The following is a 27,973-nucleotide window of genomic DNA, read 5'->3' as shown; positions in this document are numbered from 1 at the left end:
AGATTGAACTCTAGTGTTGCATTGAAATTAAAGGTATGGGAATAAATTCATGGTTTTGTTTGTTTATTTTAGAGAGTGCAAGTGGGGGAGAGGGGCAGAGCTGAGAGAGAGAGAGTCTTAACTAGGCTCGATGCTGATCCCACGACCCTGGGATCATGACCTGAGCTGAAATCAAGAATTGGACGCTCAACTGACTGAGCCACTCAGACACCCCAATTCCTGGTTTTTAATATATAGATTGATATAGAAATGTAGATGTAAGTGTGTATGTGTATGAATACATATATGTGTATATGTAAACACAGATGTATGTATGTCCTTATGTACATACATTTTCTGGCTCTGTGATCTAGAGAACCTGGGAGCAGTGACACCCTAAAAGTGAAAATGCCTAACATCCAGTTCTTGCTTCCCAAGACCATTGTCCACTAAAATGAACTAGGGGTGGGAGCTGATCAAGATGGTGACATAGGATGCTCCCTTCCTCCCATGGACACACTACTAAATGCACAACTGCACATGGAACACTTCTTTCTGAATGAGATCCAAAAACTAGCTGAGTAAGTCCTACACGTCAGACACATGAGAAAATACCTACATTAAAACAGGTAGGAAAGGCTTAGACACCCTCAACTACTGGTAGCTGCTAAGAACAGAGGAAGAGGCTTGGATAGTCCAAAGTTTGAGAGACAGCTAGGAGCTTGGGCTTGGCTGATCTGCAGAGTTTATCTACATGATACCACTCTGTCAAGACTAGGAAAGGTAGCATTTTGTCTAATCAGAAACCAGTCAAAGAAAAGAAACAAAGGAATATGTTCTAAACAAAAGAACAAGAGAAATATTCAGAAACAGATTAATGAAGCAGAGATAGATGATTTACCTGAGAGTTCAAAATAAGTCATGAAGATTCTTTCCAAGGTCAGGAAGCAATGTATGACTAAAGTGAGAATTTCTACAGGACATAGAAAATATATAAAGGACCAAACAGAAATCACAGAGCTGAAGAATATAATAACTGAACTGAAAAATTAAGTAGAGGGTTTCAAAGCAGACTAGATCAAGTGGGAGAAGAGATCAGCAAACTTGATGGGGCAGTGGAATTCCTACAGAGGAGCAAAAAAAAAAAAAAAAAAAAAAAAAAACAAAACTGAGGGGATTTATGGGACACCACCATCAAAACAAACCAACATATGCATTATAGTAGTCCCAGAAAGAGGAGAGAGAAAGGAGCAGAAAGCTTACAGAAAAAGCTGAAAACTTTCTTAAACTGGGGAAAGAAAGAGACATCCAGATCTAGGTGGGCTAGGAAGTACCAAGAAAGATAAATCCAGAGACCCACACCAAGACATATTATGATTAAATTGTCAAAAGTTAAAGACAAGTATAGGCACGTGGCGGGCAGGCCTGGAGGAGGCGGGTCCGCATCTGCGTGGGCCTCAGAGACTCCCGCCCAGCCTGAGGAGAGGTCACAGCGGGAGCCTGCTGCCGCCTAGGCCTCCGCTGCCGCTATTGCCGCGAGGTCTGAGTGCCGGGGCTGCAGCCATGGCCTACTGCCAGCAGGAAGGGAAGGATCGAATATTTGTGACCAGAGAAGACCATGAAACCCCAAGCAATGCAGAGCTGGTGGCTGATGACCCCAACGATCCATATGAGGAGCACGGATTGATCCTGCTAGATGGAGACGTTAACTGGAACTGCCCATGCCTTGGGGGAATGGCCAGTGGCCCCTGTGGGGAACAGTTCAAGTCGGCCTTTTCCTGCCTCCACTATAGCACAGAGGATGTCAAGAGGTCAGACTGTGTAGACCAGTTCCGGGTCATGCAGGAATGCATGCAGAAATACCCTGACCTCTGTCCCCAGGAGGACGAGGAGTAGGAGGAGAAGAAGCCAGCAGAACGTTTAGAAGAGACTGCTTCTACTGAGGCCACTGTAATCAAAGAGGAAGGGTCAAGCTAATGAAGGCCATAAGGCACTGGGCTCCATTCCTTCTCCTTCAGAGTGATATGAACCTTTTGTAAGATGCCTTTTGGTCATTCTCCCAGAACGTGTTTTTCCCTCTGTTGTTCTGTGCACTGTAATGTTCAAAATAACTTATTTTGATGATCAGGGGTCTTGGTCCTTTGACATATACACTGGAAAAAATCTATGTGTGTCTCCCATAAACCTACCGGCAAATGTAGCTGTCACTTTTGAATTTTCAGATTATCCTGAATTTTGCCTCTTTGAAATAATGTCCTGATTATGCTCAGCAACTAGAAATTGTTATCTGGGAGTATCTTGTGAGTGAGCTGATTTATTCTGATTGATTATATTCCCTTGTAGATTTTATATCCCTGTGGGAAATGAAATAGAAACAAAACCATCTTCCTTTAAAAATGCTGGAGTGGGGCCATTCCTAGTAAAAGGCCAGATGATCAGATACGTATTTCTCATGAACCATCTTGACCTTGAGTATGTGAGGAGGTACTGTAGTTCATTTCTGATGCATTTTGGTTTCCATTTTCACTTTGAGCTCCAGGTTTTTCATGTTTGGAAATTGGAACTGTGGACCCTCTGATTCACAGTCCCTTTCTAAGTGAAGAGAAAGGCTGGTTTTGCTGTTGTTGTTCTTCTGCAAGCCCTGGTTTGGGGCCTGTGTTCACACTGGCTCTGTGTCAGCCTGTTCAATGCAGTGTTCTTGAGAGGTGGGTACCTAATTGTTACCAAAGTAGCAGCCAAGAGAAGAAACAGTGTGAATTAAGTAGTCACTTAAAAGGAAAATAAGACTTTGACCTGGTGTTGAATGTGTGAACTAAAAATGTTTTTGATATAAGGAAATATAAATATGAAAAGTTTATTGAAATTCCTCCTTGAAGATACTGGTAAGCCAGTTTGAGTCCATTAAAATTTTCAGTGTTGAATTAAAAAAAAAAAAAAAGTTAAAAGACAAGTATAGACTATTGAAAGCAGCCAATGAAAAGCAACTTGTTATGTAAAAGGGAACCCCTCTCAGCCCCCTGCCCCATAAGACTCAGCAGATTTTTCAGCAGAAACCTTGCAGGCCAAAAGGGAGAAGGATCATATATTCAAAGTGATGAACAAAAAAACTGCCAACCGATTATACTTTACCCAGCAAAGTTACCATTTAGTATTGAAGAAGAGATAGAGTTTTCCAGATAAGCAGAAGCTGGGAGAGTTCATCATCACCAGACCCACCTCACAAGAAATGTTTAAAGGAATCTTTCAAGATGAAAAGAAAGAATGCCAGTTAGTAGCAGGAAAAGAGTATAATACTCGAAGCCAGCATTACCTTGATTCCAAAAGCAGACAAAGACCCCACTAAAAAGGAGAACTGTAGACCAAATCTCCTTGATGAACATGGGTGCAAAAATCCTCAGCAAGATACTAGCCAACCGGATCCAGCAATACATTAAAAAAATTATTCACCATGACCAAGTGGGATTTATACCTGGGATGCAGGGCTGGTTTAATATCTACAAAACAATCAGTGTGATTTATCACATCAATAAAAGAAAGGACAAGAACCACATGATCCTCTCAATAGATGCAGAGAAAGCATTCAACAAAACACAGCATCCTTTCTTGATAAAAACCCTTTAGAAAGTAGGGATAGAAGGATCATACGTCGAGATCATAAAACCCATGTATGAAAGACCCAACGTTAATATCATCCTCAATGAGGAAGAACTGAGAGCTTTCTCCCTAAGGTCAGGAAGAAGACAGGGATGTCCACTCTCACCACTGTTACTTAACGTAGAATTGGAAGTCTTAACCTTAGCCTCAGCAATCAGACAACACAAAGAAATAAAAGGCATCCAAATTGGCCAGGAGGAGGTCAGACTTTCACTCTTCACAGATGACGTGATACTCTATATGGAAAACGCAAAAGATTCCACCAAAAAACTGCTACAGCTAATCCATGAATTCAGCAAAGTGGCAGGATATAAAATCAGTGCACAGAAATCGGTTGCATTTCTATACCACAACAATGAAGCAACAGAAAGAGAAATCAAGGAATCAATCCCATTTACAATTGCACCAAAAGCAATAAATACCTAAGAGTAAATCTAACCAAAGAGTTGAAAAATCTATACACTGAAAACTAGAGAAAGCTTATGAAAGAAATTGAGGAAGACACCAAAAACAGGTATGCTGTTCAAAGGGGTACTGCACCCCGATGTTTATAGCAGCACTATCAACAATAGCCAAAGTATGGAAAGAGCCCAAATGTCCATCAATGTGTGTGTATATATAGGTGTATACACACACACACACACACACACACACACACACACACACACAGTGGAGTATTACTCCGCAATCAAAACAGTTAAATCTTGCCATTTGCAACTGCATGGATGGAACTAGAGGGTATTATGCTAAGTGAAATTAGAGAAAGACAAATATATGACTTCACTCATATGTGGACTTTAAGATACAAAACATGAACATAAGGGAAGGAAAGCAAAAATAATATAAAAACAGGGAGGGGACAAAGTGTAAGAGACTCTTAAATACAGAGAACAAACAGGGTTACTGGAGGGGTTGTGGGTAGGGGGAGGGGCTAAATGGGTAAGGAGCATTAAGGAATCTACTTCTGAAATCATTGTTGCACTATATGTTAACTAACTTGGATGTAAATTAAAAAAATAAAAACTTAAAAAAAAAGGAAAAGAAAGTATAAAAAGCAGTGGTAAAAAAGTAGTACATATATGCTTGGATAACAGGTATTCAATGCATGCGTGTAACAATGTTAGCTATAACAAGCACCATTTGAAAATTCAGAGGAACCTTTTAAGGATTTCAAACAAATTCGACTTTCAGTATAACTGCACCTAAAGTACTTAAACACAGGTCATCAGAACGTCTATTTGTCATAAACTTTTGAGTTTATTGTTGGGACCACATAAATCAATAAAGCCCGGATAACCTTTTAGAGATCCCTTAAATATGGCCACAGTTGCATTTAAGCAACCAGGGCTAAAGAAAAATGTCATTAATTCTTTTAAAACAGACATAAAATGGAATTATCAACTGAGAGGAAAAAAAAGGTAAATAAAAGTATAATACTCACTGATAAAAGTAAATACGTAGTTATATTCAGAATACTCCAGTTCTGCAATGGTGATGAGTAAATCACTTGTAACTGTAGTATGAAGGTTAAAAGCATTAAAAAATATCTGTACCTACAGTAATTTAATGGATACACATTGTGAAAAGATGCTGATTGTGACATCAAAAACGAAATGGGGGTGGAAGTTTTGTTATGTGTTTGAAGTTATTATCAACTTAAAATAGACTGTTACATATATGTTTTTTGCAAACCTTGTGGTAACCACAAAGCAAAAACCTATAGTAGAAATACAAAGTGTAAAGAGAAAGGAAATCAGAGCATATCATTATAGAAAATCACCAAATACCAATGGGAGAGAACAAGGAAAAAAAGGAACATAGGAATTCCAAAATAGAACACAATTAACAAAATAACAAATGGTAAGTCTGTAACTGTCAGTAGTTACTTTAAATGTAAATGGACTAAAATTTCCAATAAAAAGATAAAGATTGTATAGTTAAATGTTTCTTGGTTTTGTGTATCTTTTTAAAAAACCAGCTGTTAATTTCATTGATGTTTTCTGTTATGGGGGGAATGGGGTCTCCATTTATTTCTGCTCTGGAGACTTGCTTTTTGTTGTATGTAAGTGGGGTCATACAAGATTTGTCCTTTTTGTCTGCCTTGTTTCACATAACATAATGTTAATCATTTTATAAAAGGAAATCATGTAGACAAGAAGTGCAGCATCACTTAACAAATCCTTAGCAGCTTCTGCATTGTTTTCTAGAATTCCTTCCAACTTCAGAGCATCCAAAACTTGTTTCAGGAAGTCTACACTGTCTATGTAACCTTGGGGAGAGATGTCTGAAAAATGATATGTTATCTCTATCACTTGACTAATATATTTCTGGATCTTTAATTATGGCATCTAATTAATTTTAGGATAATTTAGTTTGTTAAATTAAAGTACATTGTTACTGTAAATCTTTGACCTAAGAACCTTGTACTATTTGTAGTTCTTTTCTGCTATTGATAATGACCGGTTATCAAACAAGAATTTTAGTCATCTAAAACACTCTGATCCAGTGTGCTGTATGTTTTGAAAGTAGCAATTAGACTTTATTACTTTGTTTTTAAAAGAGTCCTAGTGGGAGGGGAAAATCCTCTTATTTGGCATTCTTGTACTAGGAAGCATTTTATGTATGAAATATTTTAACTGGAAAACCAAGATAATTTTTTGTACATCTGCAGACTTGGAACATCGGAAAAGAGACTAGAAGTATCTGGTTTGTCCAGTTCAAATCAGGAAAACTTGATTAAGCATAGCCCACACTGGGTGGAAAGTAATGTGAATTACCTTTTTTTCAGACTCATTTAGTAAAGGTTCTTCAGGTTATTTTAACAGAAGACAGTGTGAGGTAAATTGTGGTAGAGAAGATACATGATGTATAGTGAGAAAATGTTAGAGCATTTTATTCCAGGAGAGGTTTGGATGTGGTAAAACTTCTTGTAACACTTCATAGGTTAGGTTGACATGAAACCAGGTGCAAACTCCCACTTTACTCTTAGCCCCTCTCCTGCTCAACTGCTCTCTGTTCTGAGCAGCTTCTTCAGTCTTTTCTACCTCAGCACTTCTGTTCTTCTCTGTTCAGATGGGTTACCATGTCTATAGGACAGTCACAGAGTTCTTATGCATGAGATTCGGCAACAGCTGAGACATAAAAATAGTTACTAGGAATCATTTTAACCATTAACGAGGACTAGGTCCAGAGAAATGGGGGGTGGGGAGAAGAGTTTAAATATATGTGGAAAATGGAGAGAAGCATACAGGTAACTTCTAGCTTTATGCATACGGACTTTGTCCCCTTTCTGTTCAGATGCATATATTTTTACTCCCTGAGAGTGGAGAAATTACAACTTGGAAAGTTACAGTGCCTTATGGAAAAAAGAACAGGAGCTATATTCTCTGTCCTCTAGGCTTTTGATATGCTTGGAATACTTTTTTCTGACTAATATTTTACTAATATCATTTGAGTCTTTCCTTAGATTTTACTCTTGTCAGTCTTTCGTCTAATTTTACCATGGATTAGATGCTCTTGTTACATCCTGAGCTTATCCACACTGAATTAAATTTGCTTATTGTATTTGTCTAGACCCGTGTTTCTCAACTGGGGCTTCCTGGGACATTTGGCAATGTCCGGACCCATTTTTGGTCTTCCCAATTGTGGGGATTCTACTAGCATCTAGTGGGTAGAGGTCAGGGATGCTGTATGTTGCATTTTTAAATTTGTATAAAAATGTAATGAAAAACATACTGTATGTGGTATCCATTTCCCATTAATATTTCCTTCTTTTCATGGTAGTGTAGACTTTCATGAGTGGCTATATCTTCTAAGTGTGGTTTAAAACCTTAAAATATGTGTATTAAGAATAAGAATATTGGGGCACCTGGGTGGCTCAGTCGGTTAAGTGTCTGACTCTTGATTTAGGCTCACATCGCCATCTCATGGTCGTGGGCTCAAGCTGTGCATGGGGCTCCACGCTGAGCACAGAGCCTGCTTGGGATTCTCTCCTGCCCTCCCTGTGTGTGTGTGTGTGTGTGTGTGTGTGTGTGTGTGTGTCCGTCCGTCCCCCTCCCCTGCTTGTGCACTTGCATGCATGCTCTTTCTCTCTCAGAAGTAAATAAATAGGGGCACCTGGGTGGCTCAGTCAGTTAAGCATCTTGATTTCGGCTCATGTTATGATCTCAGTGTTCGTGAGTTCAAGCCCCACGTCAGGCTCTTGGCTGATAGTGTGGATCCTGCTTGAGATTCTGTCTCTGCCCCTCCCCTCTTTGCACTCACATGTGTTGTCTGTCTCTCAAAATAAATAAGTAAACTTAAAAAAATAGTAATGAAAGTAAATAAGCCTTAAAAAGAATATTTCTGGGTAATAATTTCAGATGAAAATTAGCATGCTTTCAGGGAAAATAAGGATAATAAGGATAATGTACTATTTAATGTACTATTTATTATGTATTTAGATTCTGTGCATTTATTATTAAATCCCAAAATGTATTGGTATGGTAACAAAGCTTCTTGCAGCATCCTCATTACTACATTTACCTTGGTTTTAAATGAAATGTTGTAAATGAGAAATTCCAACTGTTCTTTATAGTGGTAACAGTCTTTCATTTTATTTTGAGTATGCAAATCTTGTCATTCAGAAAGCATGTATCCATTGCCTGTAATAAGCCAGGTATTTCGGTGTTTGGGACACAAGCCAGTTATTGCTTTCAAAAGAACCAGGGAGAAATGACGTAATCGCACATGGATTACACTTAGCAGCCTTTGTACACAATACTTGGGGGAGGACTAAGCAAGAGAGGGAACTGAAGCTATCGCAGATCTCTCAGGCTAAGAATAAGGGGTAGACTTTATAGGCAGAAAGAATAGTTACTGTCTAAGTAAAGAGGCATAAAGAGCATGATACTTCCAAGTCATTGTGCTTGATTATAGTTTATGGTGTTTAGGGAATAGAGTGTGGTAAAAGATGATTTTCAGAAAAAAGTAAAAAGAACTGTGACTGTCCGACAGATACAACAGTGAACATGTGTTTAGGATTTTATTAAACTCATTCAGTGAAATAACTAGATAGAAAAGTTTTAAAACTTTCAATTTTATATGAAGCATCAGAATGTTGAAATAAATTATAATTGGAGGCAGAACTCTTCTGTAGAGTTGGGAGGAAGTCAGGTGAGTCTTTGCATGTCTTCTGTCAGTTACCTACCATTTGTAGATTTGTAAAATAGCTGCCTTGAATTAATCTGACAATGCATAGTTTTCCATTGGAATACAGATTTTTTTTTTCCCTACAGGAGTGACAGGAAATTGTAAAGTACCTTCCAGTGCCCTGTCAGACACTTTGTACTGTATATAACAGGGAGTCAACAGAATTTTTGGATTAGGAGAATGAAATCAGGTTGTAATTTTAGATAAAACAATTGACGTGGCAGCATATAGGATTAATTAATGAGGGAACATTCAGTGTAGGGGAATGAGTTAGGCTTTTATAGTGGTAGTAAAAGTGAAGAGTGGGGAGGGGCATCTGGTTGGCTCAGTCAAGTGTCTTGGTGACTCTTGGCTTCAGCTTAGGTTATGATCTCATGGTTTCTTGAGTTCAAATGCCGTGTCAGGCTCCACACTTGTGAGAAATAAGCCCACTGATCCAATAAAGGAGGGATGCAGAGACTGGGAGCACAGTGAAGTGAGGCTTTAATCAAGGTTCCTGCAAGAACTGGTGTCTGATGGACAGGCACACTCGGGGCAGTCACAGCAGACATTTTATCTCCTAGCATGTAAGTCCCTCCCTTTGTTCCTCATTGGCTGAGCACTACAGAGGCTACAGACTTACCCAGACATGGCCTTTGCCCATGTAAGGCAAAAAGTAGTCTGATTAGAGCAAATTTATTCCCTGAGGTGATGCAGAGACTTTCAGTGCCCCCCTCCCTTTGTTCTATGGCTCATGCTCATGAGCAAAAATGAGCCCACAAAATGGAGAGGGGAAGAACCAGAAGTGAAATGTCTAAGGGTTTGGGACTCTACTGTTGGGGTGGGGGCTGGGGGAGGGGGGTTCATACATATTTCCAATAGTCTGTAAACCTACCGTTAACTAGACAGCACAGCTTTTATTTGGTATTTCTGAAAATGAATCATCTCCCTCACTTTTCACACACTGACAGCGTGGAGCCTGTTTGGGATTCTGTCTCTCTCTGCCCCTCCCCCACTCACACTGTCTTTGTCTCTCTCAAAATAAATAAGTGAACTTAAAAAAAAAGAGTGAAGGGGGGGATGGTCAGTGGATGTTAGGATGTAGACTACTTTAAGACTTACGCACTGATTAAATAAAGCAGACAAGGAGGTTTCTGGCCTAAGCAATTGTAAGGGCAGTGGGTCATTTTACTGAGAAAGGGACTACAAGGAATATAAAGAGGTGCAGTGTTTGGGGCAAGATCATGGCAGTTTTTGGACATGGGCCTTTTGACATGAGGTGGGGAACCAAGGTAGAAATGTCCATCATACAGTTAGAAATCCGATTTGGAGCTCAGAAGAAAGATTGTGGGCTAACGATTTTAGCCTGGAAGACGTTAGTTAAACTGAAATTTATATAACAATAAATACCTTCAACCAGGGAGGACTTAAGTATGGAGGAAAGGAAGAAGGCCAGAAATCCTGGGGAACATCTTTATTTGCTTGATATTCAGGAATAATTATGTATGTCACAGAGCGTTACTATGATTTGGTTAAGTATCAGTCTTGCTTTTAATTTTAATAATGATGCTTGCTTAGCTTAATTTTATCTTTCATTAACATCTGAAGCTATTTTATTTTTTCTTAGTTTATAGCCTATTTGTAGTACAGCAAGAGAACTTTGAAACCCAAATTCTTTTTTTTTTTTTTTAATTTAAGTTTATTTATTTTTGAGAGAAAGAGACAGAGCATGAGTGGGAGAGGGGCAGAGAGAGGGAGACACAGAATCTGAAGCAGTCTCCAGATCTGTCAGCAAAGAGCCCGATGCGGGGCTCAAACTCACAGACTGCGAGATCATGACCTGAGCCGAAGTCAGATGCTTAACTGACTGAGCCACCCAGGCGCCCCTGAATCCCAGATTCTTAATTCTCACTTTATATACTTCCTCATTTTAGATTACAAGTTGACAGAGACTTAGTTTGGAGCCTTGCGCTAGTGTGAAAAGTGGTGTCACCAGTGGACAGAAAATGGGAAAGAGGAAGTCACCCTTAGGTCTTTTGTAATGGGTTATTTTCATTAAAGCACTGTGAATTTCTATAATTAATGTCAGTGTCAAATGCATTCCAGATTCATTGGGGTGGGAGCTAAGTTTGCATTATTATTATGTAGCTAAGTTTGAGTTGATTCTGCTGTTCAGTAATTGAAGGGAAGACAGCCAAAATTTATGTTCCCATTTTACCTTTTCACAATCTCATAGTTAATACAGCATTGCCTTTTTTTTTTTTGAGGGAATATATTCACCCTATTTTATCTTATTCATGACTTGTAGTTAATTTTGAGGTAGCAACCCCTTTCCATCACTACTGCCGATTACTTGTAGATGGGAAGTACAATTTTCAGGTTATTAAATCTGCTTATCTCATTTTTAAAAATGCACATGTGTAGATATGTGTAAATTATAAAATTCATTTAGAAAATACTGTCACAAGAATTTGCAGATGCTTTTGAAATTGGCCTCTTTTCATATTTACTAGTATTTGAGGATTAAAGTTCAGCAAAACATTGAAAAATCTTACTTTTTTTCTTTTTAGATCATCCAATTATGATGGGTTTTGAACCCCTTGTTAACCAGAGGCTACTTCCACCTACCTTCCCTCGATATGCAAAAATAATTAAAAGGGAAGAAATGGTCAACTATTTTGCAAGATTAATAGATAGAATAAAAACTGTTTGTGAGGTGGTCAATTTAACAAATTTACATTGTATTCTGGTAAGTACAAATCTCTGCTTTGGATTATGATTTTGATTGAACAACAGAATAGTTTATCACTTTTTAGACTGTCCCATGGATAAATAATATTGTTTGCTTTCTTTGATAGCTGGAGGATTAAGTGTTGTATGTGTATTGTGTGTATTTTTCTATTTAATCTTCACAAGGATTATATACTATCCATCTTAGAGATTAAAAGACTGAAGTTTAGATAATTCACCCAAGTTTGAAGAATGGGGATTTAAACCCTGGATTCTGTCTTCAAAACTTTTGTGTGTATACACATACGTATGTACATGCATGTATACATGTATATTTTCATATAAAAATTAGATTGTGGTGCTTGTTAACCTGCTTTCATCACTAATCTCTATATCATGAACATCTTTCTTTTCATGTCAACAAATAAACATATTTCTATATTATTCAATTGGCTACATGGTATTCCATTGTAAACATAGATCACAATTTTTTCCAGTTCATTCATATTATAGTGAGGCCCTTTTCAGCGTTTTAATGTTATAAACGATACTAATGTGAACATTTTTGTAGGTAGACCTTTGTATCATCTGCTTCCTTCTTCCTTAAGTTATAATCCTAAACCATGAAGCTACTGGGTTGAAGAGTATATACATTTTTACATATTTTGGATTAATCTTCTTTATGGGTTAAAATATAGAAAAGCAATGTTAGGAAGGTAGAAAATATGCAGACTAATACTGTTGTTATTTAGACATAAGCACACTAATTTATTTTGCACAACTCTGCATAGAGATACGTAATTCCTAGCCCATGTCATTTTCCCTGTGAGGTCTTCCTTGTTGGTTCTAGGCTGCTTCTGTTCCTGTATTCCTGGAGATGATTATTATCTCATTTACATTCCTGGAATTGAGCAGCAGCCTCTGGAATATATTTTTTCATGGTCAGCAAAGATTTGTGCTTTTGTTTATGCTTTTTCTTGTAATAACTTTGTTTTCCCTTCTAATTCTTTGTCATTAACACCAGTATGAGTCTTCATTGCTTAGTGAAACTTCCCCTGTTTGTGTCTTTGTTACCCCATTTCTGTTTTCTTTTTTTTTTTTTTCTTTTTGTAGTTTTTTCCTTATTCTGTCATAAGAATCATGGAATCTTAAAGGTTGAAAAGATCATAGACATAACCCAGTTCATTTTATAGTTCATCGTATAGGTAAACAAAGTTAAGGCTTAGAGGGCTTGTAACCAAAATAGATGATTGGTTAGTGGCATATCAGGAGTTAGAGACTTTCTTATTCTTCTGCTATATCTCCTTTTTTGATTCTTAATTATGTAAATGTATATTTGTGTTCAGATTAATTGTAAGATTTTTGAAAAGAAATTGATCAATGTGAGTTGGAATAAGAATAATGCAACAGGTGGAATTTGACATTCTGGCAGAAAGTTATGGATTGCCTTGTCAGAAAGTTGAATGCTGAATGACACAGCATAGCTGGGGGAGTCAGGCCTGCACTTCCAGCACTGGACATGAAGAGGGCATAGAAGGAGAAGAATCTGGCTCCCTGGAGCACTTGGGACAGGAATACCTGTTGTGGGATGAGGGGAGGTAGGGAGTAGTTGAGTCTAAGAATAGAGGAAAAGATTAAGGTTAGAGGGAGAAGGAACCAAACAGTCTGGTAGTTCTGCCTAAGAAACCGGTCACTGTTCAGATAAGGAGTACATCTCAGTGGAAAATTGGGAAAGGACATGAGCATACACACTGAAAAGGAAGTAAATGTGAAAAAGGTATAACCTTACTAGTAATTGAAGAAATGCAGTTTATAATAACTAGATTGAAAAGTATAGCAATATTTAATGTTGATGGAGGGAAATAGTAGCTCTCCTATACTCCTGTGGCTGTCTCTCTCAGAAGTTTTAAAAATAGTGTATATCCTGACCCAGCAACTCCCATTCTAGAGATTTAGCATAATAAAATCATCTAAGATATGTTGCGAAGATGAACTAAAGAGGTATTTGGTGCGTCATCATTTGTAATCTTGAAAAACTAGAAACACTGGTGATACCACTATCCATCCTATGGGTATGTGTAGGATATATGCCACAGTGCTGTTAAAAAGCATGTTATAGAAAAATATTGACATAAGGAAATGTTCGTGAATGTCAAGTCCTGTTTCAAAAATGCTTTACCCATTTTATACATTGTCACACAGAAGTGATGGTCAGACACAGCGAAGTTCAGTTTTTCAAATACTGGAATAACAAATATCAAGATGTCAGTTATGACTGTAGTTTATGGTCTGCATGTTTCTGCATTTTCACATGGGTGAATATGGGTGGGGCAGTTAAATAAATGGATTAACAGTTTGGGAGATGTGGTTGACTGTAGAGAAAAGATTGGAAAGGAACAGAGTAAACACAGGGGGATAATAAATTAAGAGACCGTTACTGCAGTTCAAGGGAGAGAGAATAGAAGGATGGCAGGGAGGTGACATGAGGTTGTCAGAGTTAGAGCTATGTATGAACTAAAATTGATAGCATATTGGTGATGAATTAAAATATGGGACATGAGAGAGCTTTCAGGAAGGCCCAGGGTTTCTGACTTGCAAATCTTGATACACACTGGTGCTGCTTACCGAAATGGGGAAATTCAAAGACCCTTAGTCAACTGAGTGTCTTAGTAAGGCCGATTTTGAGGTACGTTTGAAATATTTATGTAGAGATATTGAATTAGGTATTGATTATATGGATAGAACTTAGAAGTCTGTGTTCAATATATAATTTTGGAACTATTACAAGTAGTAATCAAAGGAAGCATGAATACGGAGACGATTGTGAGGGAAAAAGTATATAGCTTGAGAAAAGAAAAATAGTCTGGAACTAAACTTTGAACCTACAGAGCAGACTGAGAAGTGACCACAGAGGAAGAAACTCATGGAAGTCAGTTAAAAGGTTTTTCAAGAAGGAAGTCCTGTCACATACTGCTGAGAGGTCAGATGAAAGAGGTGAATAAAGTCCAAAACAGATGTTGATTGGATTTGGTGTCAGACAACAGTGGTGACTAGAGTGAAGAGCCAGGCTAGCATGTGTTGATGAGGGGGGCCTTTGAATAAGGAGAGATGATGCAGCCAACTCCTTTAGAAAGTTTGGCTGAGAAGGCAGTGGTTAAGAGTGAAAAGTGGGAGCATGTGACAGTATTTTTCTTTTTAAAGATGGGAGAAAATTTTACTTAAATGTAGGTGGGGAGGATATGGCAGAAAGGGAGAACTTAAATATCAGGGGAAAACAAGGATGGATTATTGACCATGTGTAATGTTCTGATAAGACCAAAAGGAATGCAGTGTGTAGTACAAGTTGGGGGTCCTCCGTTGTTAAAGTGGGCAAGGTAGGATCTAGGTACAAATGTGGGTTCAGTAATAACATTCAGAGGCTGAAGCAGAGGATTGCCTGCTGGATAGATGACTTAATTTTCTTTGTAATGTTAAATGGGAGGACATCTGTGGTGGAGAACATTCACTTTGAAAAGTGTGAGCAAGGTATAAAAGTTAATTGTTAAAGTGAATTGACCAGAGAAACTTGGTAGGATTTGGCAGAGCACCCCTTTAAAATGAGGATCATGAGTCTGGAAAATACAGAAAAATATGAAAATGATAGGTAACTACTACCCTATATAATCTACAGAAGTTAACATTTTAGTGTATTTTCTTAGCTTTTTTCTTTTATCTATGTATAAACCCATATATAATTTTCTAAGCATATCTTTCAGGAACAGTTATATGAATCCAGTTGGCCTGGTTACGTGGTATTTATTTCTGTGAAGTAGGAAGTAAACTTCTACCATTAGTTAGGAAATTATTATTGGTACTATTATTTTCATGGTGTGCATACATAATATTTGTATACACAATTGACTGTTGTTCAGTTAAAAAAAAATTAGGCTCCAAAATCCTCCATCGTCCTATTGATACAATTAGACAATTCCTATAGAAATGATTCTTAGCTCTTTGTCATATTTTAATTCTACTAGTATTTAATTTGCAGAAGGTCTGATAAAAATTGCATGCTAAATAAAACATTTCTGGCTTTTATTAATCTATTAATGACATTACTTTTTCTGTGTGTATCAGGATTTTTTCTGTGAATTTAGTGAACAATCTCCTTGTGTTCTTTCAAGATCTCTATTACAAGTAAGTTCTACATAGTATTGAAATACTTCTTTAAACATCAAATTATTTGTGTGTCGACATTGTTTTATTGATTGCTGGAACAAAAGTAGATGCTTTTAAAGGATGTTCAACAGTTAGTGTTATATTTTTGTGATAGAAATATTGGAATATTAGACATTCACCAAGACCATATGCTGGACTATAAAACAAACCTTAATAATTTAAAATCAGTTGAAATCATACAAAGTATGCTCTCTGACTATTTTGCAATGAAACTAGTAATCCATAAATATTTTCCAAATATTTGGAAATTAACACACTTCTAAACAACCCTTGAGCCAAAGAAGAAGTCTTGAGGATAATTTGAAAATATTTTGAACTGAATAAAAATGAAAATATAACATACAGATTCTGTGGGGTATAACTGAAGCAGTGCTTAGAGGAAAATTTATAGGATTAGATGTTTATATGAGAAAAAAAAGAAAATGGTTGCCAGAGGGGTTGGAGATAGGGGAATGAGTGAAATAAGTGAAGGGGATTAAGAGATACAAACTTCCAGTTATAAAATAAATAGGTCACAGGGGTGAAAAGTACAGGATGTGGAATATAGTCAATAGTATTGTAATAACTTTGGTGACAGATGGTAACTGCACTTGCCATGGTGAGCATTTCCTGGTATATAGAATTGTCGAATCACTGTGTTCTACATCTGAAACTAATATAATACTGTATGTCAACTATACTTCAATTAAATTTTTTTAAAAAGAAAGCTCTGAAAATTTAAGCTTCTGCTTTAAAAAAAAAAAAAAGAGCAAATGAAACTCAAAGCAGGCAGAAGAAAAGAAATACTATAGATAAAAGCAGATATCAGTAAAATAGGAAACAGGTAAACAGTAAAGAAAATTAATGTAACTAAAATCCTGATTCTTTTGAACATATCAGTAAAATTGAAGAACCTCTAACCAGGCAGAACAAAAAAAACAAGGTATAGTACAGATGAATAATATCACAAATGAAAAAAGAAAGGACCACTGCAGACTCCAAAAGGGTCTGTAAAAGGATATATGGGAAATATTATAAACAACTCTGTGTCCATAAATTCAAAATCATAGATAAAATGGACCAATTTCTTGAAGGACACTATCAAAACTCATGAAGAAACAGAGAACTTGAATGATCCTACATCTGTTAAATTGAATTCATAGTTTAATACCTTCCAACAGAGAAAATTCCAGGTCAATTCTGTACAGTCTGTTCCAAAAAATAGAAGAGGCAACAATATACATAATAAAGCCAGCATTATCTCAGTAGCAAAACCAAAGACATTAAAAGCATGGAAAATTACAGGCCAGTATCCCTTATGAGCATAGATAGAACCACCTTAAAGTATTATGATATCAAATTCAGCAATATATAAAAAAAAAGATAATACATCATGACCAAATGGGCTTTATCCCAAAAATGCAAGCCTGGTTCAACCTTTGAAAATCAGTCCATGTAGGGGCACCTGGGTGGCTCAGTCAGTTAAGCGTCCGGCTCTTGTTTTCGGTTCCAGTCCTGATCTCCTGGTCATGAGATTGAGCCCTACTTTGGGCTCTGCAAGGAGTATGGAGCCTGGTTGGGAGTCTGTCTCTGCCCCTCCCCTGCTTGCGCTCACTCTGTTTTTCAATAAACATTTTTTATTTAAATTTTTAAATTTAAATTTATTTTTTAAATTTGTTTTTTAAATAAACATTAAAAAAAAAAAAAACAGTGTAATCCACCATACGATCAAAGTCTCATGGGGCGCCTGGGTGGCTCAGTCGGTTAAGCCTCCAACTTTGGCTCACGTCATGATCTCACGGTTCATGAGTTAGAGCCCTGCGTCCAGCTCTGTGCTGACAGCTCAGAGCCTGGAGCCTGCTTTGGATTCTGTGTCTCCAGCTCTCTCTGCCTCTCCCCCACTTACACCTTGTCTCTGTCTCTGTCTCTCTCTCTCTCTTAAAAATAATAAACATTAGAAAAATTAAAAAAAAAGTAAAGTCTCAGTACATTCAGGAAAAGCATTTGACAAAAGTCAGCATCCATTCATGACAAAAACTCTCGTCAAAACTAGGAATAGAAGAAAGCTTCCCTTAACCTGATATAGGGTATATACAAAAAACTTGCAGCTAATGTCATACTTAGTGATGAAAGATTAAATCCTTTCCTCCAAAGATTGGGAGTAAAGTGAGGATGTCAGCTCTCTCACTCCTCTCTTATTCAACATACTACAGATGGCCCATGACTTAAGATGGTTCAATTTATGATTTATCGACTTTGTAACAGTCTGAAAGTGATGTCCATTCAGTAGAAACCATACTTTGCATTTTGAATTTTGATCTTTTTCTGGGCTAGCAATGTGTATTATAACACTCTCTCCTGATCCTGGGCTTGACCATCAAGTTGCAGCTCCCACTCAGCTACACAATCACAAGGGTAAACAGCCCGTTTAACCATTCTGTTTTTCACTTTCGGTATCGCAGTCAATAAATTACTGGAGGTATTCAACACTTTATTATCAAATAGGCTTTGTATTAGATGATTTTGCCCCACAGTAGGCTAATGTAAGTGTTCTGAGCACATTCAGAGTAGTCTAGGCTATAAGCTATGGTGTTCGGTATGTATTCAGATGTATTGAATGCATTGCAGCTTATTCAACTTAAAATGGGTTTTGGGATGTAACCCCATTATAAGTTGATGGAGATCTGTATTGGAAATTTTAGCCAGTGAAAAAAGGCAGGAAAAGGAAACAAAAGGCATACAGCTGAACAGGGAAGAAATCATCAGCGTTTTATAGACATTATTTTCTGTGTAGAGCACCAGAATTTTGAGAGAAGTTCCTAGACCAGATGGGTGAGTTTAACAAGAGAACAGGATATGAGGTCAATATACAAAAAACAATTGTATTCTTATATACTTTCAGGGAACAATGGGAAGTCAAAAATTTAGCAGTACTATTTACAATAATCTCAAAAAAAACCACAAAATACTTAGATATAAATCTAATACCTGTTTGTAGACAATGCAGAAAAACTAGCAGTATTGGTGAAAGAAGTCAAAGACCTAAATAAATGGAAAGGTATATACCTTGTTTGTGGATTGGAAGAATTAATATTTTTAAGATGTTCTTCCCAAAATTGTTCTATAGATTCAAAGCAGTCTCAATAAAATCATAGCAGGATTTTTTACAGTGTTGCAAGAACAATTGGACAGACATATGCAAAAAAAAAATTGACTTAGAATGCATCATAAATCTAAAATGTAAGACTATAAAACTTTTACAAGAAAAGACAGGAGAAATCTTTGACTTTAGAAGGCAGAGTATTCTTAGGTATGACACCAAAAACACAATTCTTAAAAAATGGTCAGTTGATCAACTTAAAAGTATAAGTCTGTGGAAGATACTGTTAAAATGAAAAGAGACTACAGAATGGGAGAAAATATTTGCAAATCACGTGTAGCATAGGACTTGTATTATACAAAGAAATTTATAAACCTAACAAACAGACAACCTAGTTTTTTTAAGATATTCAACATAATTGGTACTAGGGGTATGCAGATTAAAACCACAATGAAATACCACTATCTTTCTTTTCTAATATCTTTTAAAAAGAAGAAAGAAAAACTGATAATACCAATTGCTGGTGAGGATGCATTTACTGATAATTCCATGAAGTGCTACAACCACTTTGTAAAACAATTTGCAGATTCTTAAATGTACAAATCCCACTCCTGCTTAATGTTTACCTAAGAAAAGTGAAACCCAGTTTTCTCCTGGAAACCTGTATGCGAATGTTTATAGCTATTTGTTTCATGATCACCCAAAACTGGAAACAACCCAAATGGGTTAGGAAATCAAAGAAGGGATAGTATAGGAAATATTAAAATATGCTGAGGTCAGTAAGGGGAGAAAATGAAATGCAAACTATTGTTAAATAATTTATTTTAAATTTAATCATTAAATAATTTTTCCAATTTCAGGAAGTGTGTATTCCAAAATGTTCATTAGAGACAAAGTTTGTCAACTAAATATTTATAGCCATTTGCTGTTTAATAACTTATGAAGCCCTCTTTCTTCTATATTAGCTTATTTGACGTATTCAGACTAGTCATTTCATTTTGGGGTTTGTTTTTTTAAGTTTATTTATTTTTGAGAGAGAGGGAGAGAGAGAATTCCAAGCAGACTCCTCACTGTCCGCACAGAGCTGGACACAGGCACAATTATGAACCTGTGAAATCATGTCCTGAGTTGAAACAAGAGCCAGCTGAGCCACCCAGATGTCCCTGGTCAGCTCATTTTGACTAGTTCACTATTATTGCCTTTGGCTTGAGAGGTATTTTTTCTTTATACACCTTCATCAGAATACATCTTAAATATAGATTAACAAGTAATAACCCATTGTGGAGGTAGCGATTCCTTGATTTCCACCAAGTTTTTATGCTTTAATCTCTTCTGTTGTGTTCATATCACAGTAATGACAGTTATATGTACAATATGTCAAGATTTTGACAGCATTACTAATACATAACATTTGTTTTAAGACTACTTTCCTGGTGGATAACAAAAAGGTCTTTGGAACCCATCTCATGCAAGACATGGTGAAAGATGCACTTCGGTCTTTTGTCAGTCCTCCGGTGCTCTCCCCAAAGTAAGTACTGTGAGACTTTTCATAGCGTGTACATTTCTTAAAAGCCCCAGGTCTCTGTGCTCGTTTACAGCCAAGGCATAAAAACTGTTGGAATCACATCTTCATGCAGAAAATAAAAATAATTCATAGTAAAATTAATTGATTTCTGCTGCATATTGTTTAGATTTAAACTGAAGTTTTTGTGAGGTTGACATTAGGCTCAATATGAGAAGAAAACCTTACAAGGAATTATCAAATACAGTAAGTTGCATTGATTCTTACTGTGTGCAAAGCACTGTGTTAGGTAAGCACTTTGGGAGTAATTATAAAAAATCAGATAAGGTCTCTTAATGATCTGAGTCTAGATAAAAATAGAAAATGCAGATAATTATTTCTTAAGTTATGTTCTGATAGAAATATGTTGCTTTAATAAGAGGCTGGAAAGGATTTCATACAGCAAGAAATCATCATTTGTGTTGGCATTTTAGAAAAGGAATAAAGCTTTTCCAAAGGGGACGGAAGAAAGGTGTTGTTATTTCTTAGCAAAGAAACCAGCATGTCTAAAGACATGAGCATATGAATTGTGTATTTGAGGAACAGTTAGTGGTTCAGCATTCAATTTGTTGAATAAATCATGCCACATCTCACATAAAACTTTTTCCTCTCTTAACTTGGGTTTCTCAGAAGCAGATCCTGAGACTTAGAAAGTGTTCCCAGGAGCAGCGCCTGGTGGCTCAGTCAGTTAAGCGTCCAGCTCTTGACCTCAGCTCAGGTCATGATCTTACACTTCATGAGATCAAGCCCCTCATTGAGCTCTGCACTGGCAGTGTGGAGCCTGCTTGAGATTTTCCCTCTTTCTCTCTCTGCCCCTCCCTCCCTCCCTCCCTCCCTCTCTTTCTTTCTCTCTCTTTATAAATAAATGAACTTTAAAAGAAAAAAAAAAAAAAAAAAACTGTTCCCAGGAGAAACCAGCGGTGTTTTCGGCAAGTGGGACATGCAAAGGAAAAAAAAACGTGCAGAGGTATACTTCAGGGAAAGTAACTCTGGTTATGTCCTGGTGGGAAGCTCTGGAGATAGTGTGGGTAGCACCTCAGAGTTGTTAGGGATTAAACAAAGGAGCCTGAGAATTTACCCACATACGAGTCCATTAAGGACTGACTCTGGGAGGAGGTAAATTCCCAGGCAGCCTCAGTGTTGCTTATATTCCCTGTTTCATTCACAGTAAAAGCCACAGTCCTTATGATTGAGCCTAGGAGGTCCCATACACTCTGGTCTAGACTCCTGTCCTGATGCCTCTCTGGCCTCATCTCTTACCCCACTCCCCCCATCAGCCACACTGCCCTCCTTGCTATTCCGGGAACATACAGGCTCACTCTCACCCTACAACCTTTACACATTGTCTGAGGTGGAGGACATTTTACTCAGAAATCCCCAAGACTGACTGCCTCACTGCCTTCAAGTCTGTTTAACTTCATCTCAGTCAGGACTGCTTTGATCAGACTGTTTAAGAAGGACAACCTCTCCCCTAAGAAGTACAACCTCTCCCCTGCCTCAGCCCAGCACTGGGCTGTATGTAGTTCTCTCTCGTGTAACAACGATCTTCTTACCTGCTGTATAATTTGCTCCTTCACTGTGCTTACGTGCTGTATATATACACTACATAATTCTTCATTGTGTTCATTTTTTATTTCCCTCTCGTCCTCCCCCCACTCCCGTTAGAATATGAACTCTACAAGGTCAGGGCAGGTCGTTTTGGCTCTTTGTTCACTAATGTATCACAGATGCAAGAACACTGTCTAGCACACAGCACATGATGAATCTTTGTTGAATGAGTGAATAAATAAATGGCAGTTGGATGGTTAAGATAGTTTGGATGGTTAAGATAGTTTGGGACTTACGAGTTTTGAATGCTTTGGTAAAATTTGGTCTTTATGGTCAGTGAGGAAGTGCTCAGGTTTTTAGGAGGAAATTAGCATAGGATAGTATGTATTTTTTTATGGTGCGTAGTTTTTAACAGGAAACAAACTGGTAGTGATAAAGGAGGCAAAGTGTTGAGGTAGGCTAATTCGGTACTACAGGCAAGAAATGATAAAGGATTAAACTCTGGGATTATAGGGGCGCCTGGGTGGCGCAGTCGGTTAAGCGTCCGACTTCAGCCAGGTCACGATCTCGCGGTCCGTGAGTTCGAGCCCCGCGTCGGGCTCTGGGCTGATGGCTCAGAGCCTGGAGCCTGTTTCCGATTCTGTGTCTCCCTCTCTCTCTGCCCCTCCCCCGTTCATGCTCTGTCTCTCTCTGTCCCAAAAATAAATAAACGTTGAAAAAAAAAATTTAAATAAAAAAATAAATAAATAAACTCTGGGATTATAAAGAAGACAGACCTGAGGAACATTTCAGAGGTAAAATTAATAGGACTTGACAACTGATTCAGCAGGGGAAGGAAAGGAATAAGAAGGTAAATAAGTTGCTTTAAAAAAAAAAACCAGAAGCTGGTTGTTTATATTATTATATAATATTATGTTTATATTATTATATAAATATATGGTCGTGTTTGAAGTTTAGACAGTGCATAAAATGTGAAAAATAATAAAAATCCCCTGAAGTCTTAGCCTTGAGGTAACATTTTGATGACCATCACTATAGATCTCTTAGATCCCTTAGATCTGTGCTACATAGATGTATGATACACATTTGACTTTATGTAAATGGGATCATGTTAAACAAGCTGTTTTTATCATGAACTTTTAATTACTTTTTGTGGATTGCTTTCTTAAAATTTTCGTTTTTAAAATTCTTTTTTTTCCCCCACTCAAAGGTACATCATGAATTTGTGTTTCAAATGATCTGATGTAGATCCAATTAATTCTTTATAATGGTTGCCAAATATATCATAATGTGAATGTATTCTGTGCATTGGGGTTTACTGGATGGGGGCATGTGTACTTATAATAGATATTACCAGATTGCATTCTAAAAGATTGTAACAATTTGTATTTCTGTTAGCAGTTATATGAGAGTGCACATTCCCTAACTCCTTTTAATTTTTTCCAGTGTGTTTAGCAGGAAACAATATCTCATTGTTACTTTAATTTGAGGATTTAATACAATATTTATTGAACATTTAGAAATACTTTTCTATGAATTGTTTATATCCTTTGCCCATTAACTTTTAAGTGGTTTACTTTTTTGGAAAATTTATATGAGCTGTTTGTACATTATGAGTATCTAATATACATTGTTAAACAATAGTATCTATCATACAGTATATAGCTCCTCATAGTATACAAGTCCTGACTAAAGTCCACTAAATTATCTTTCAACTCCTTCATTTGTGATAGGCATTGCAGATTTTTTTTCCTTAAGTTTTCTTTTGCATCACAATTTTTGCCTTCTGTGTGGTAGTTTTTGCTACTAAATTTTATCCAATATTTTAGGTTTCTTGTTGGAGGTAAATTGCCCCAGCACATAGGTTGTACCTTTAGTCACTTCCAAAGATTTTTGTTCAAGGTTTTGTCCAAAGATTTTTATTCTTGTGCATTTAAGATTAAGTGGTGTGTAGATAGAAGTTCAACCTGATTTTCCTTCTAGGTAGTCTGTTGGGTGAACATCACTTAGAATATAAACCATCATTTCCCACTGGATTAAAAGAAGACCACCTTTATTTTACTTGGAAATCTTTTATGTATTGAAATTTTTTTCCAGTTCCAATGATAGTGTTTTCTTTTTGTTTTGTTTTTGATGATTCTTATTATTGTGGCTTTGTCTTAAGTTTTAATATCTTGTTAAGACATGTCCTCTGGCTACATTCTTTTTCAGGATTTTGTTGGCCCTTCCCTGGTTAACCCTTTATTGGGCGTGTGGTTTGCAAATATTTTCTCCCATTCTGTAGGTTGCTTTTTCATTTTGTTGATTGTTTGCTGAGCAGAAGCTTTTCAGTTTGACGTAATCCCGCTGCTTATTTTTGCTTTTGTTGCCTTTGCTTTTGGTGCAAAACCAAAAAATCTTGATCCCCTATGTTTTCTTCTAATACACCAGAAACTTCAGATCTTACATACAAAAGTGGGTCTTTAATCCATTTTTATTTGATTCTTGTGTATGGTGTAAGGGTCCAATGTCATTTCTTTTACATGTGGCTGTCCAGTTTTCCCAGTATTACTTATTGAAGAGTCTGTCTTTTCCCCATTGTATATTCTTGGCTTCTTTGTCAAAAGTTAATTGACCATATATGCATGCTTTTTTTTGCCCCCTAGGCTCTCTATTCTGTTTTATTGATCTATGTGTCTGTTTTTATGCCAATAATATTCTGTTTTGAATACTGTCACTTTGGTAGTATAGTTTGAAATCTGGGAGTGTGATGCCTCCAGCTTTTTTGTTCTTTCTCAAGATTGCTTTGTTTTCAGAGTGTTTGGGGTCCCATATAAATTCTGGGGTTGTTTTCTCTATATCTGTGAAACATGCTATTTGAATTTCAGTAAGGATCAACTCTAACAATATTCTTCCAGTCCAAAAGCACAGAATATCTTTCTGTTTATTTGTGTCTTCAGTTTCTTTCATGAGTGTCTTACAGTTTTCAAAAGTGTATTGATCTTTCCCCTCCTTGGTTAAATGTATTCCTAAGTACTTTATTGTTTTTGGTGCTCTTATACATGGGATTACTTTCTTAATTTCTCTGATAGTTTATTGTCATTGTATAGAAATACAGCAGATTTTTGTATATTGATTTTTTATACCTTGCAGCTTTACTCAGTTAAGTAGTCCAACAGATTTTTGATGGAATTCTTAGGTTTTCTACATAATATGTCGTCTGCAAACAGACACTTAAAAATTATTTTAAAATTTGTAATTAAATCCAGTATTCAGATTTGTATAAGTGACATACAGTACCATCCATTTAAACAATATTTTTCTTTGGTTTTTATATATTCACCTTTTTGAGAATTGATAAAATTTGATAAATACTTAATGCATATTTATATGAATTTATAAATTTTATCAGTTCCCTTATGTAATAAATATAATAAATTAGTACTTGCTGTTGCCAGGCCAGAACCTTTTTGGGTTCTAGGGAAGAGAAGAACACACCTGCTAACAAGGCACCTCGCATCCAGTGGGAGAGACTGAACAGTAGACAAATACATAATGTGAGTTTGTAGAAAGATAAAGGGGATAGATAGTTCTCTTAGGGCATAGTTATAGAAAGCATGTGGTGAAACGTGAGTGAACTGAGGTAGTGAGCTGTGCAGAATCAGGGTCGGGCTTCCGACAGCAACGTCATGTCCTAGAGTAGAGCTGAGCTTGAATATCAAGGAGCAGCTAATTTTCACGAATTAAATTATTAGAAATACATCTAGATCAGCAGTTCTTAAGCTTTTTTGTCTTGGGACCCCTTTACATTCTTAAAAGTTATTAAAGACCGAGATAGCTTTTGTTTATATGGGTCATGTGTATTGCTACCTACTGTTTTAGAAATTAAAACAATACTTTAAAAATATTTATTAATTTTTTAAAATAGGAAACCCATTACATTAATCGAAACATTTTTGTGGAAGACAACCATGTTTTTAAGAAAAATTAGTGATAAAAGTGGCAGTTTTACATTTTTGTAGATCTGTTTTCTGTCTGTCCTAATAGAAGATAGTTGAATCATTTTGACCTGCTTCTGCTTTCAGTCTGTTAACGCATGCCATGTAGACTCTGGAAACACTTACCGTACACTTGTGAGAGAAGGAATACCAAAGGCGAATAACATCCTAATGTTATTGTGAGAATGGTTTTGACCTTGTCCCCTAGAAAGCATCCCAAAGTCACCACCCCCACCGGGGGAACCTGGGCCATATTCTGAGAACTGCTGGCTGCCATTTCAAATCCAACTCCCCGCACCCCCCCCCCCCCACAACACTCCATCCAGTCCTTTCCTTCACCTCTAGTCCTAGAGGTGTCCACTGTGCACTACAGTTTGTGTCTCTTATGAATGCTTATACACTTCACCCAAATATGTGTCCAGAAATAATATATCCATTTATTTTATATGTTTTTAGACTTCACATAAATGTTGTCACACTGTATACATCCTTTTGCAACATGATTTTTTCATTCAACATTAGGGTTTTGAAATCAACAGGTTTGAGACTTCGTTCATTGAAATCCACCCTTGGAATATGTTGCAGTTTGTTTTGCTGCTTCTCTATAAATGGACATTTAAGTTCTTTCTAATTTATTACTATTGAAAACAGTGCTGTCGTGAACTTCTTTGAGTATGTCTCCTTGTGCCCATAGGCTGTCTATACTTAGAACTGGAATTAATTGCTGATCGTAGGGTATGTGCATCTTCAACTTCACTAGTTTTGCCAAATTGCTTTACAAAATAATTTAACCAATTTGTATTCCAGACAACAGGGTATAAGAATTCCAGTTTTCTTAGACTTTGTGCTTTGTCATAATCAGACTCTTCAGTTTTTGACAATCTGATATGTGTGAAATAGTGTCTGTCTGATTTGCATCTTTCCCTTTTCTATTTAACAGTCTCCTTTAGCACTTTTATTATTACTTATTTAGGGTTAGTTACAGTTCAACCTTCATTGTTCAAAGATTCCATATTTGCAGATCTTGCTTACTTGCTTAGATATATTTGTAACCTTCAAATCATTGCTCTGCTCTCACTGAATTCATGGACATGGGCAGAGCAGAAAAAAAAAAAAAAAAAAATAGAGTCTCCCGGTACTGAATAAGGAAACTCTCTACCTTCTTTTTCAGTTCTTTTATTTATTTATTTATTTATTTATTTATTTATTTATTTATTTATTTATTTTAGTACATGAAATTTATTGTCAAATTGGTTTCCATACAACACCCAGTGCTCATCCCAAAAGGTGCCCTCCTCAATACCCATCACCCACCCTCTCCTCCCTCCCACCCCCCATCAACCCTCAGTTTGTTCTCAGTTTTTAACAGTCTCTTATGCTTTGGCTCTCTCCCACTCTAACCTCTTTTTTTTTTTTTTTTTCCTTTTTTCCTCCCCCTCCCCCGTGGGTTCCTGTTAAGTTTCTCAGGATCCACATAAGAGTGAAACCATATGGTATCTGTCTTTCTCTGTATGGCTTATTTCACTTAGCATCACACTCTCCAGTTCCATCCACGTTGCTACAAAAGGCCATATTTCATTTTTTCTCATTGCCACGTAGTATTCCATTGTGTATATAAACCACAATTTCTTTATCCATTCATCAGTTGATGGATATTTAGGCTCTTTCCATAATTTGGCTATGAACTGCTATGTTCAAGTTCCCCTATGCATCAGTACTCCTGTGTCCCTTGGATAAATTCCTAGCAGTGCTCTATTTTTAATTTTCTGAGGAACCTCCACACTGCTTTCCAGAGCAGCTGCACCAATTTGCATTCCCACCGACAGTGCAAGAGGGTTCCCGTTTCTCCACATCCTCTCCAGCATCTATAGTCTCCTGATTTGTTCATTTTGGCCCCTCTGACTGGCGTGAGGTGATATCTGAGTGTGGTTTTGATTTGTATTTCCCTGATAAGGAGCGACGCTGAACATCTTTTCATGTGCCTGTTGGCCATCCGGATGTCTTCTTTAGAGAAGTGTCTATTCATGTTTTCTGCCCATTTCTTCACTGGGTTATTTG

General features: G+C 36.9%; 1 protein-coding gene and 1 pseudogene across 3 annotated transcripts in view; both read left to right on the top strand.

Moving 5' to 3' along the window:
* NAA35 (N-alpha-acetyltransferase 35, NatC auxiliary subunit) overlaps window positions 1–27,973 on the top strand; it is a 102,798-nt gene that overhangs the window by 53,708 nt on the left and 21,117 nt on the right. For all 3 annotated transcript variants that reach the window (XM_040450277.1, XM_040450278.1, XM_040450276.1), the window contains exons 12-14: window positions 11,373–11,551; window positions 15,649–15,708; window positions 20,251–20,357. In XM_040450277.1, coding sequence (XP_040306211.1) covers window positions 11,373–11,551; window positions 15,649–15,708; window positions 20,251–20,357 — 346 coding nt within the window. The remainder of the gene's footprint in view (window positions 1–11,372; window positions 11,552–15,648; window positions 15,709–20,250; window positions 20,358–27,973) is intronic.
* Window positions 243–2,777, top strand: LOC121014209 (mitochondrial intermembrane space import and assembly protein 40-like; annotated as a pseudogene).

The sequence above is a fragment of the Herpailurus yagouaroundi genome, unplaced genomic scaffold (assembly GCF_014898765.1).
Source record: "Herpailurus yagouaroundi ecotype Mexico unplaced genomic scaffold, PumYag 201, whole genome shotgun sequence".
Lineage (NCBI taxonomy): Eukaryota > Metazoa > Chordata > Mammalia > Carnivora > Felidae > Herpailurus > Herpailurus yagouaroundi.
The sequence above is the reverse complement of the archived record's forward strand: the minus strand, read 5'-3'. Positions and strand labels throughout refer to the sequence as shown.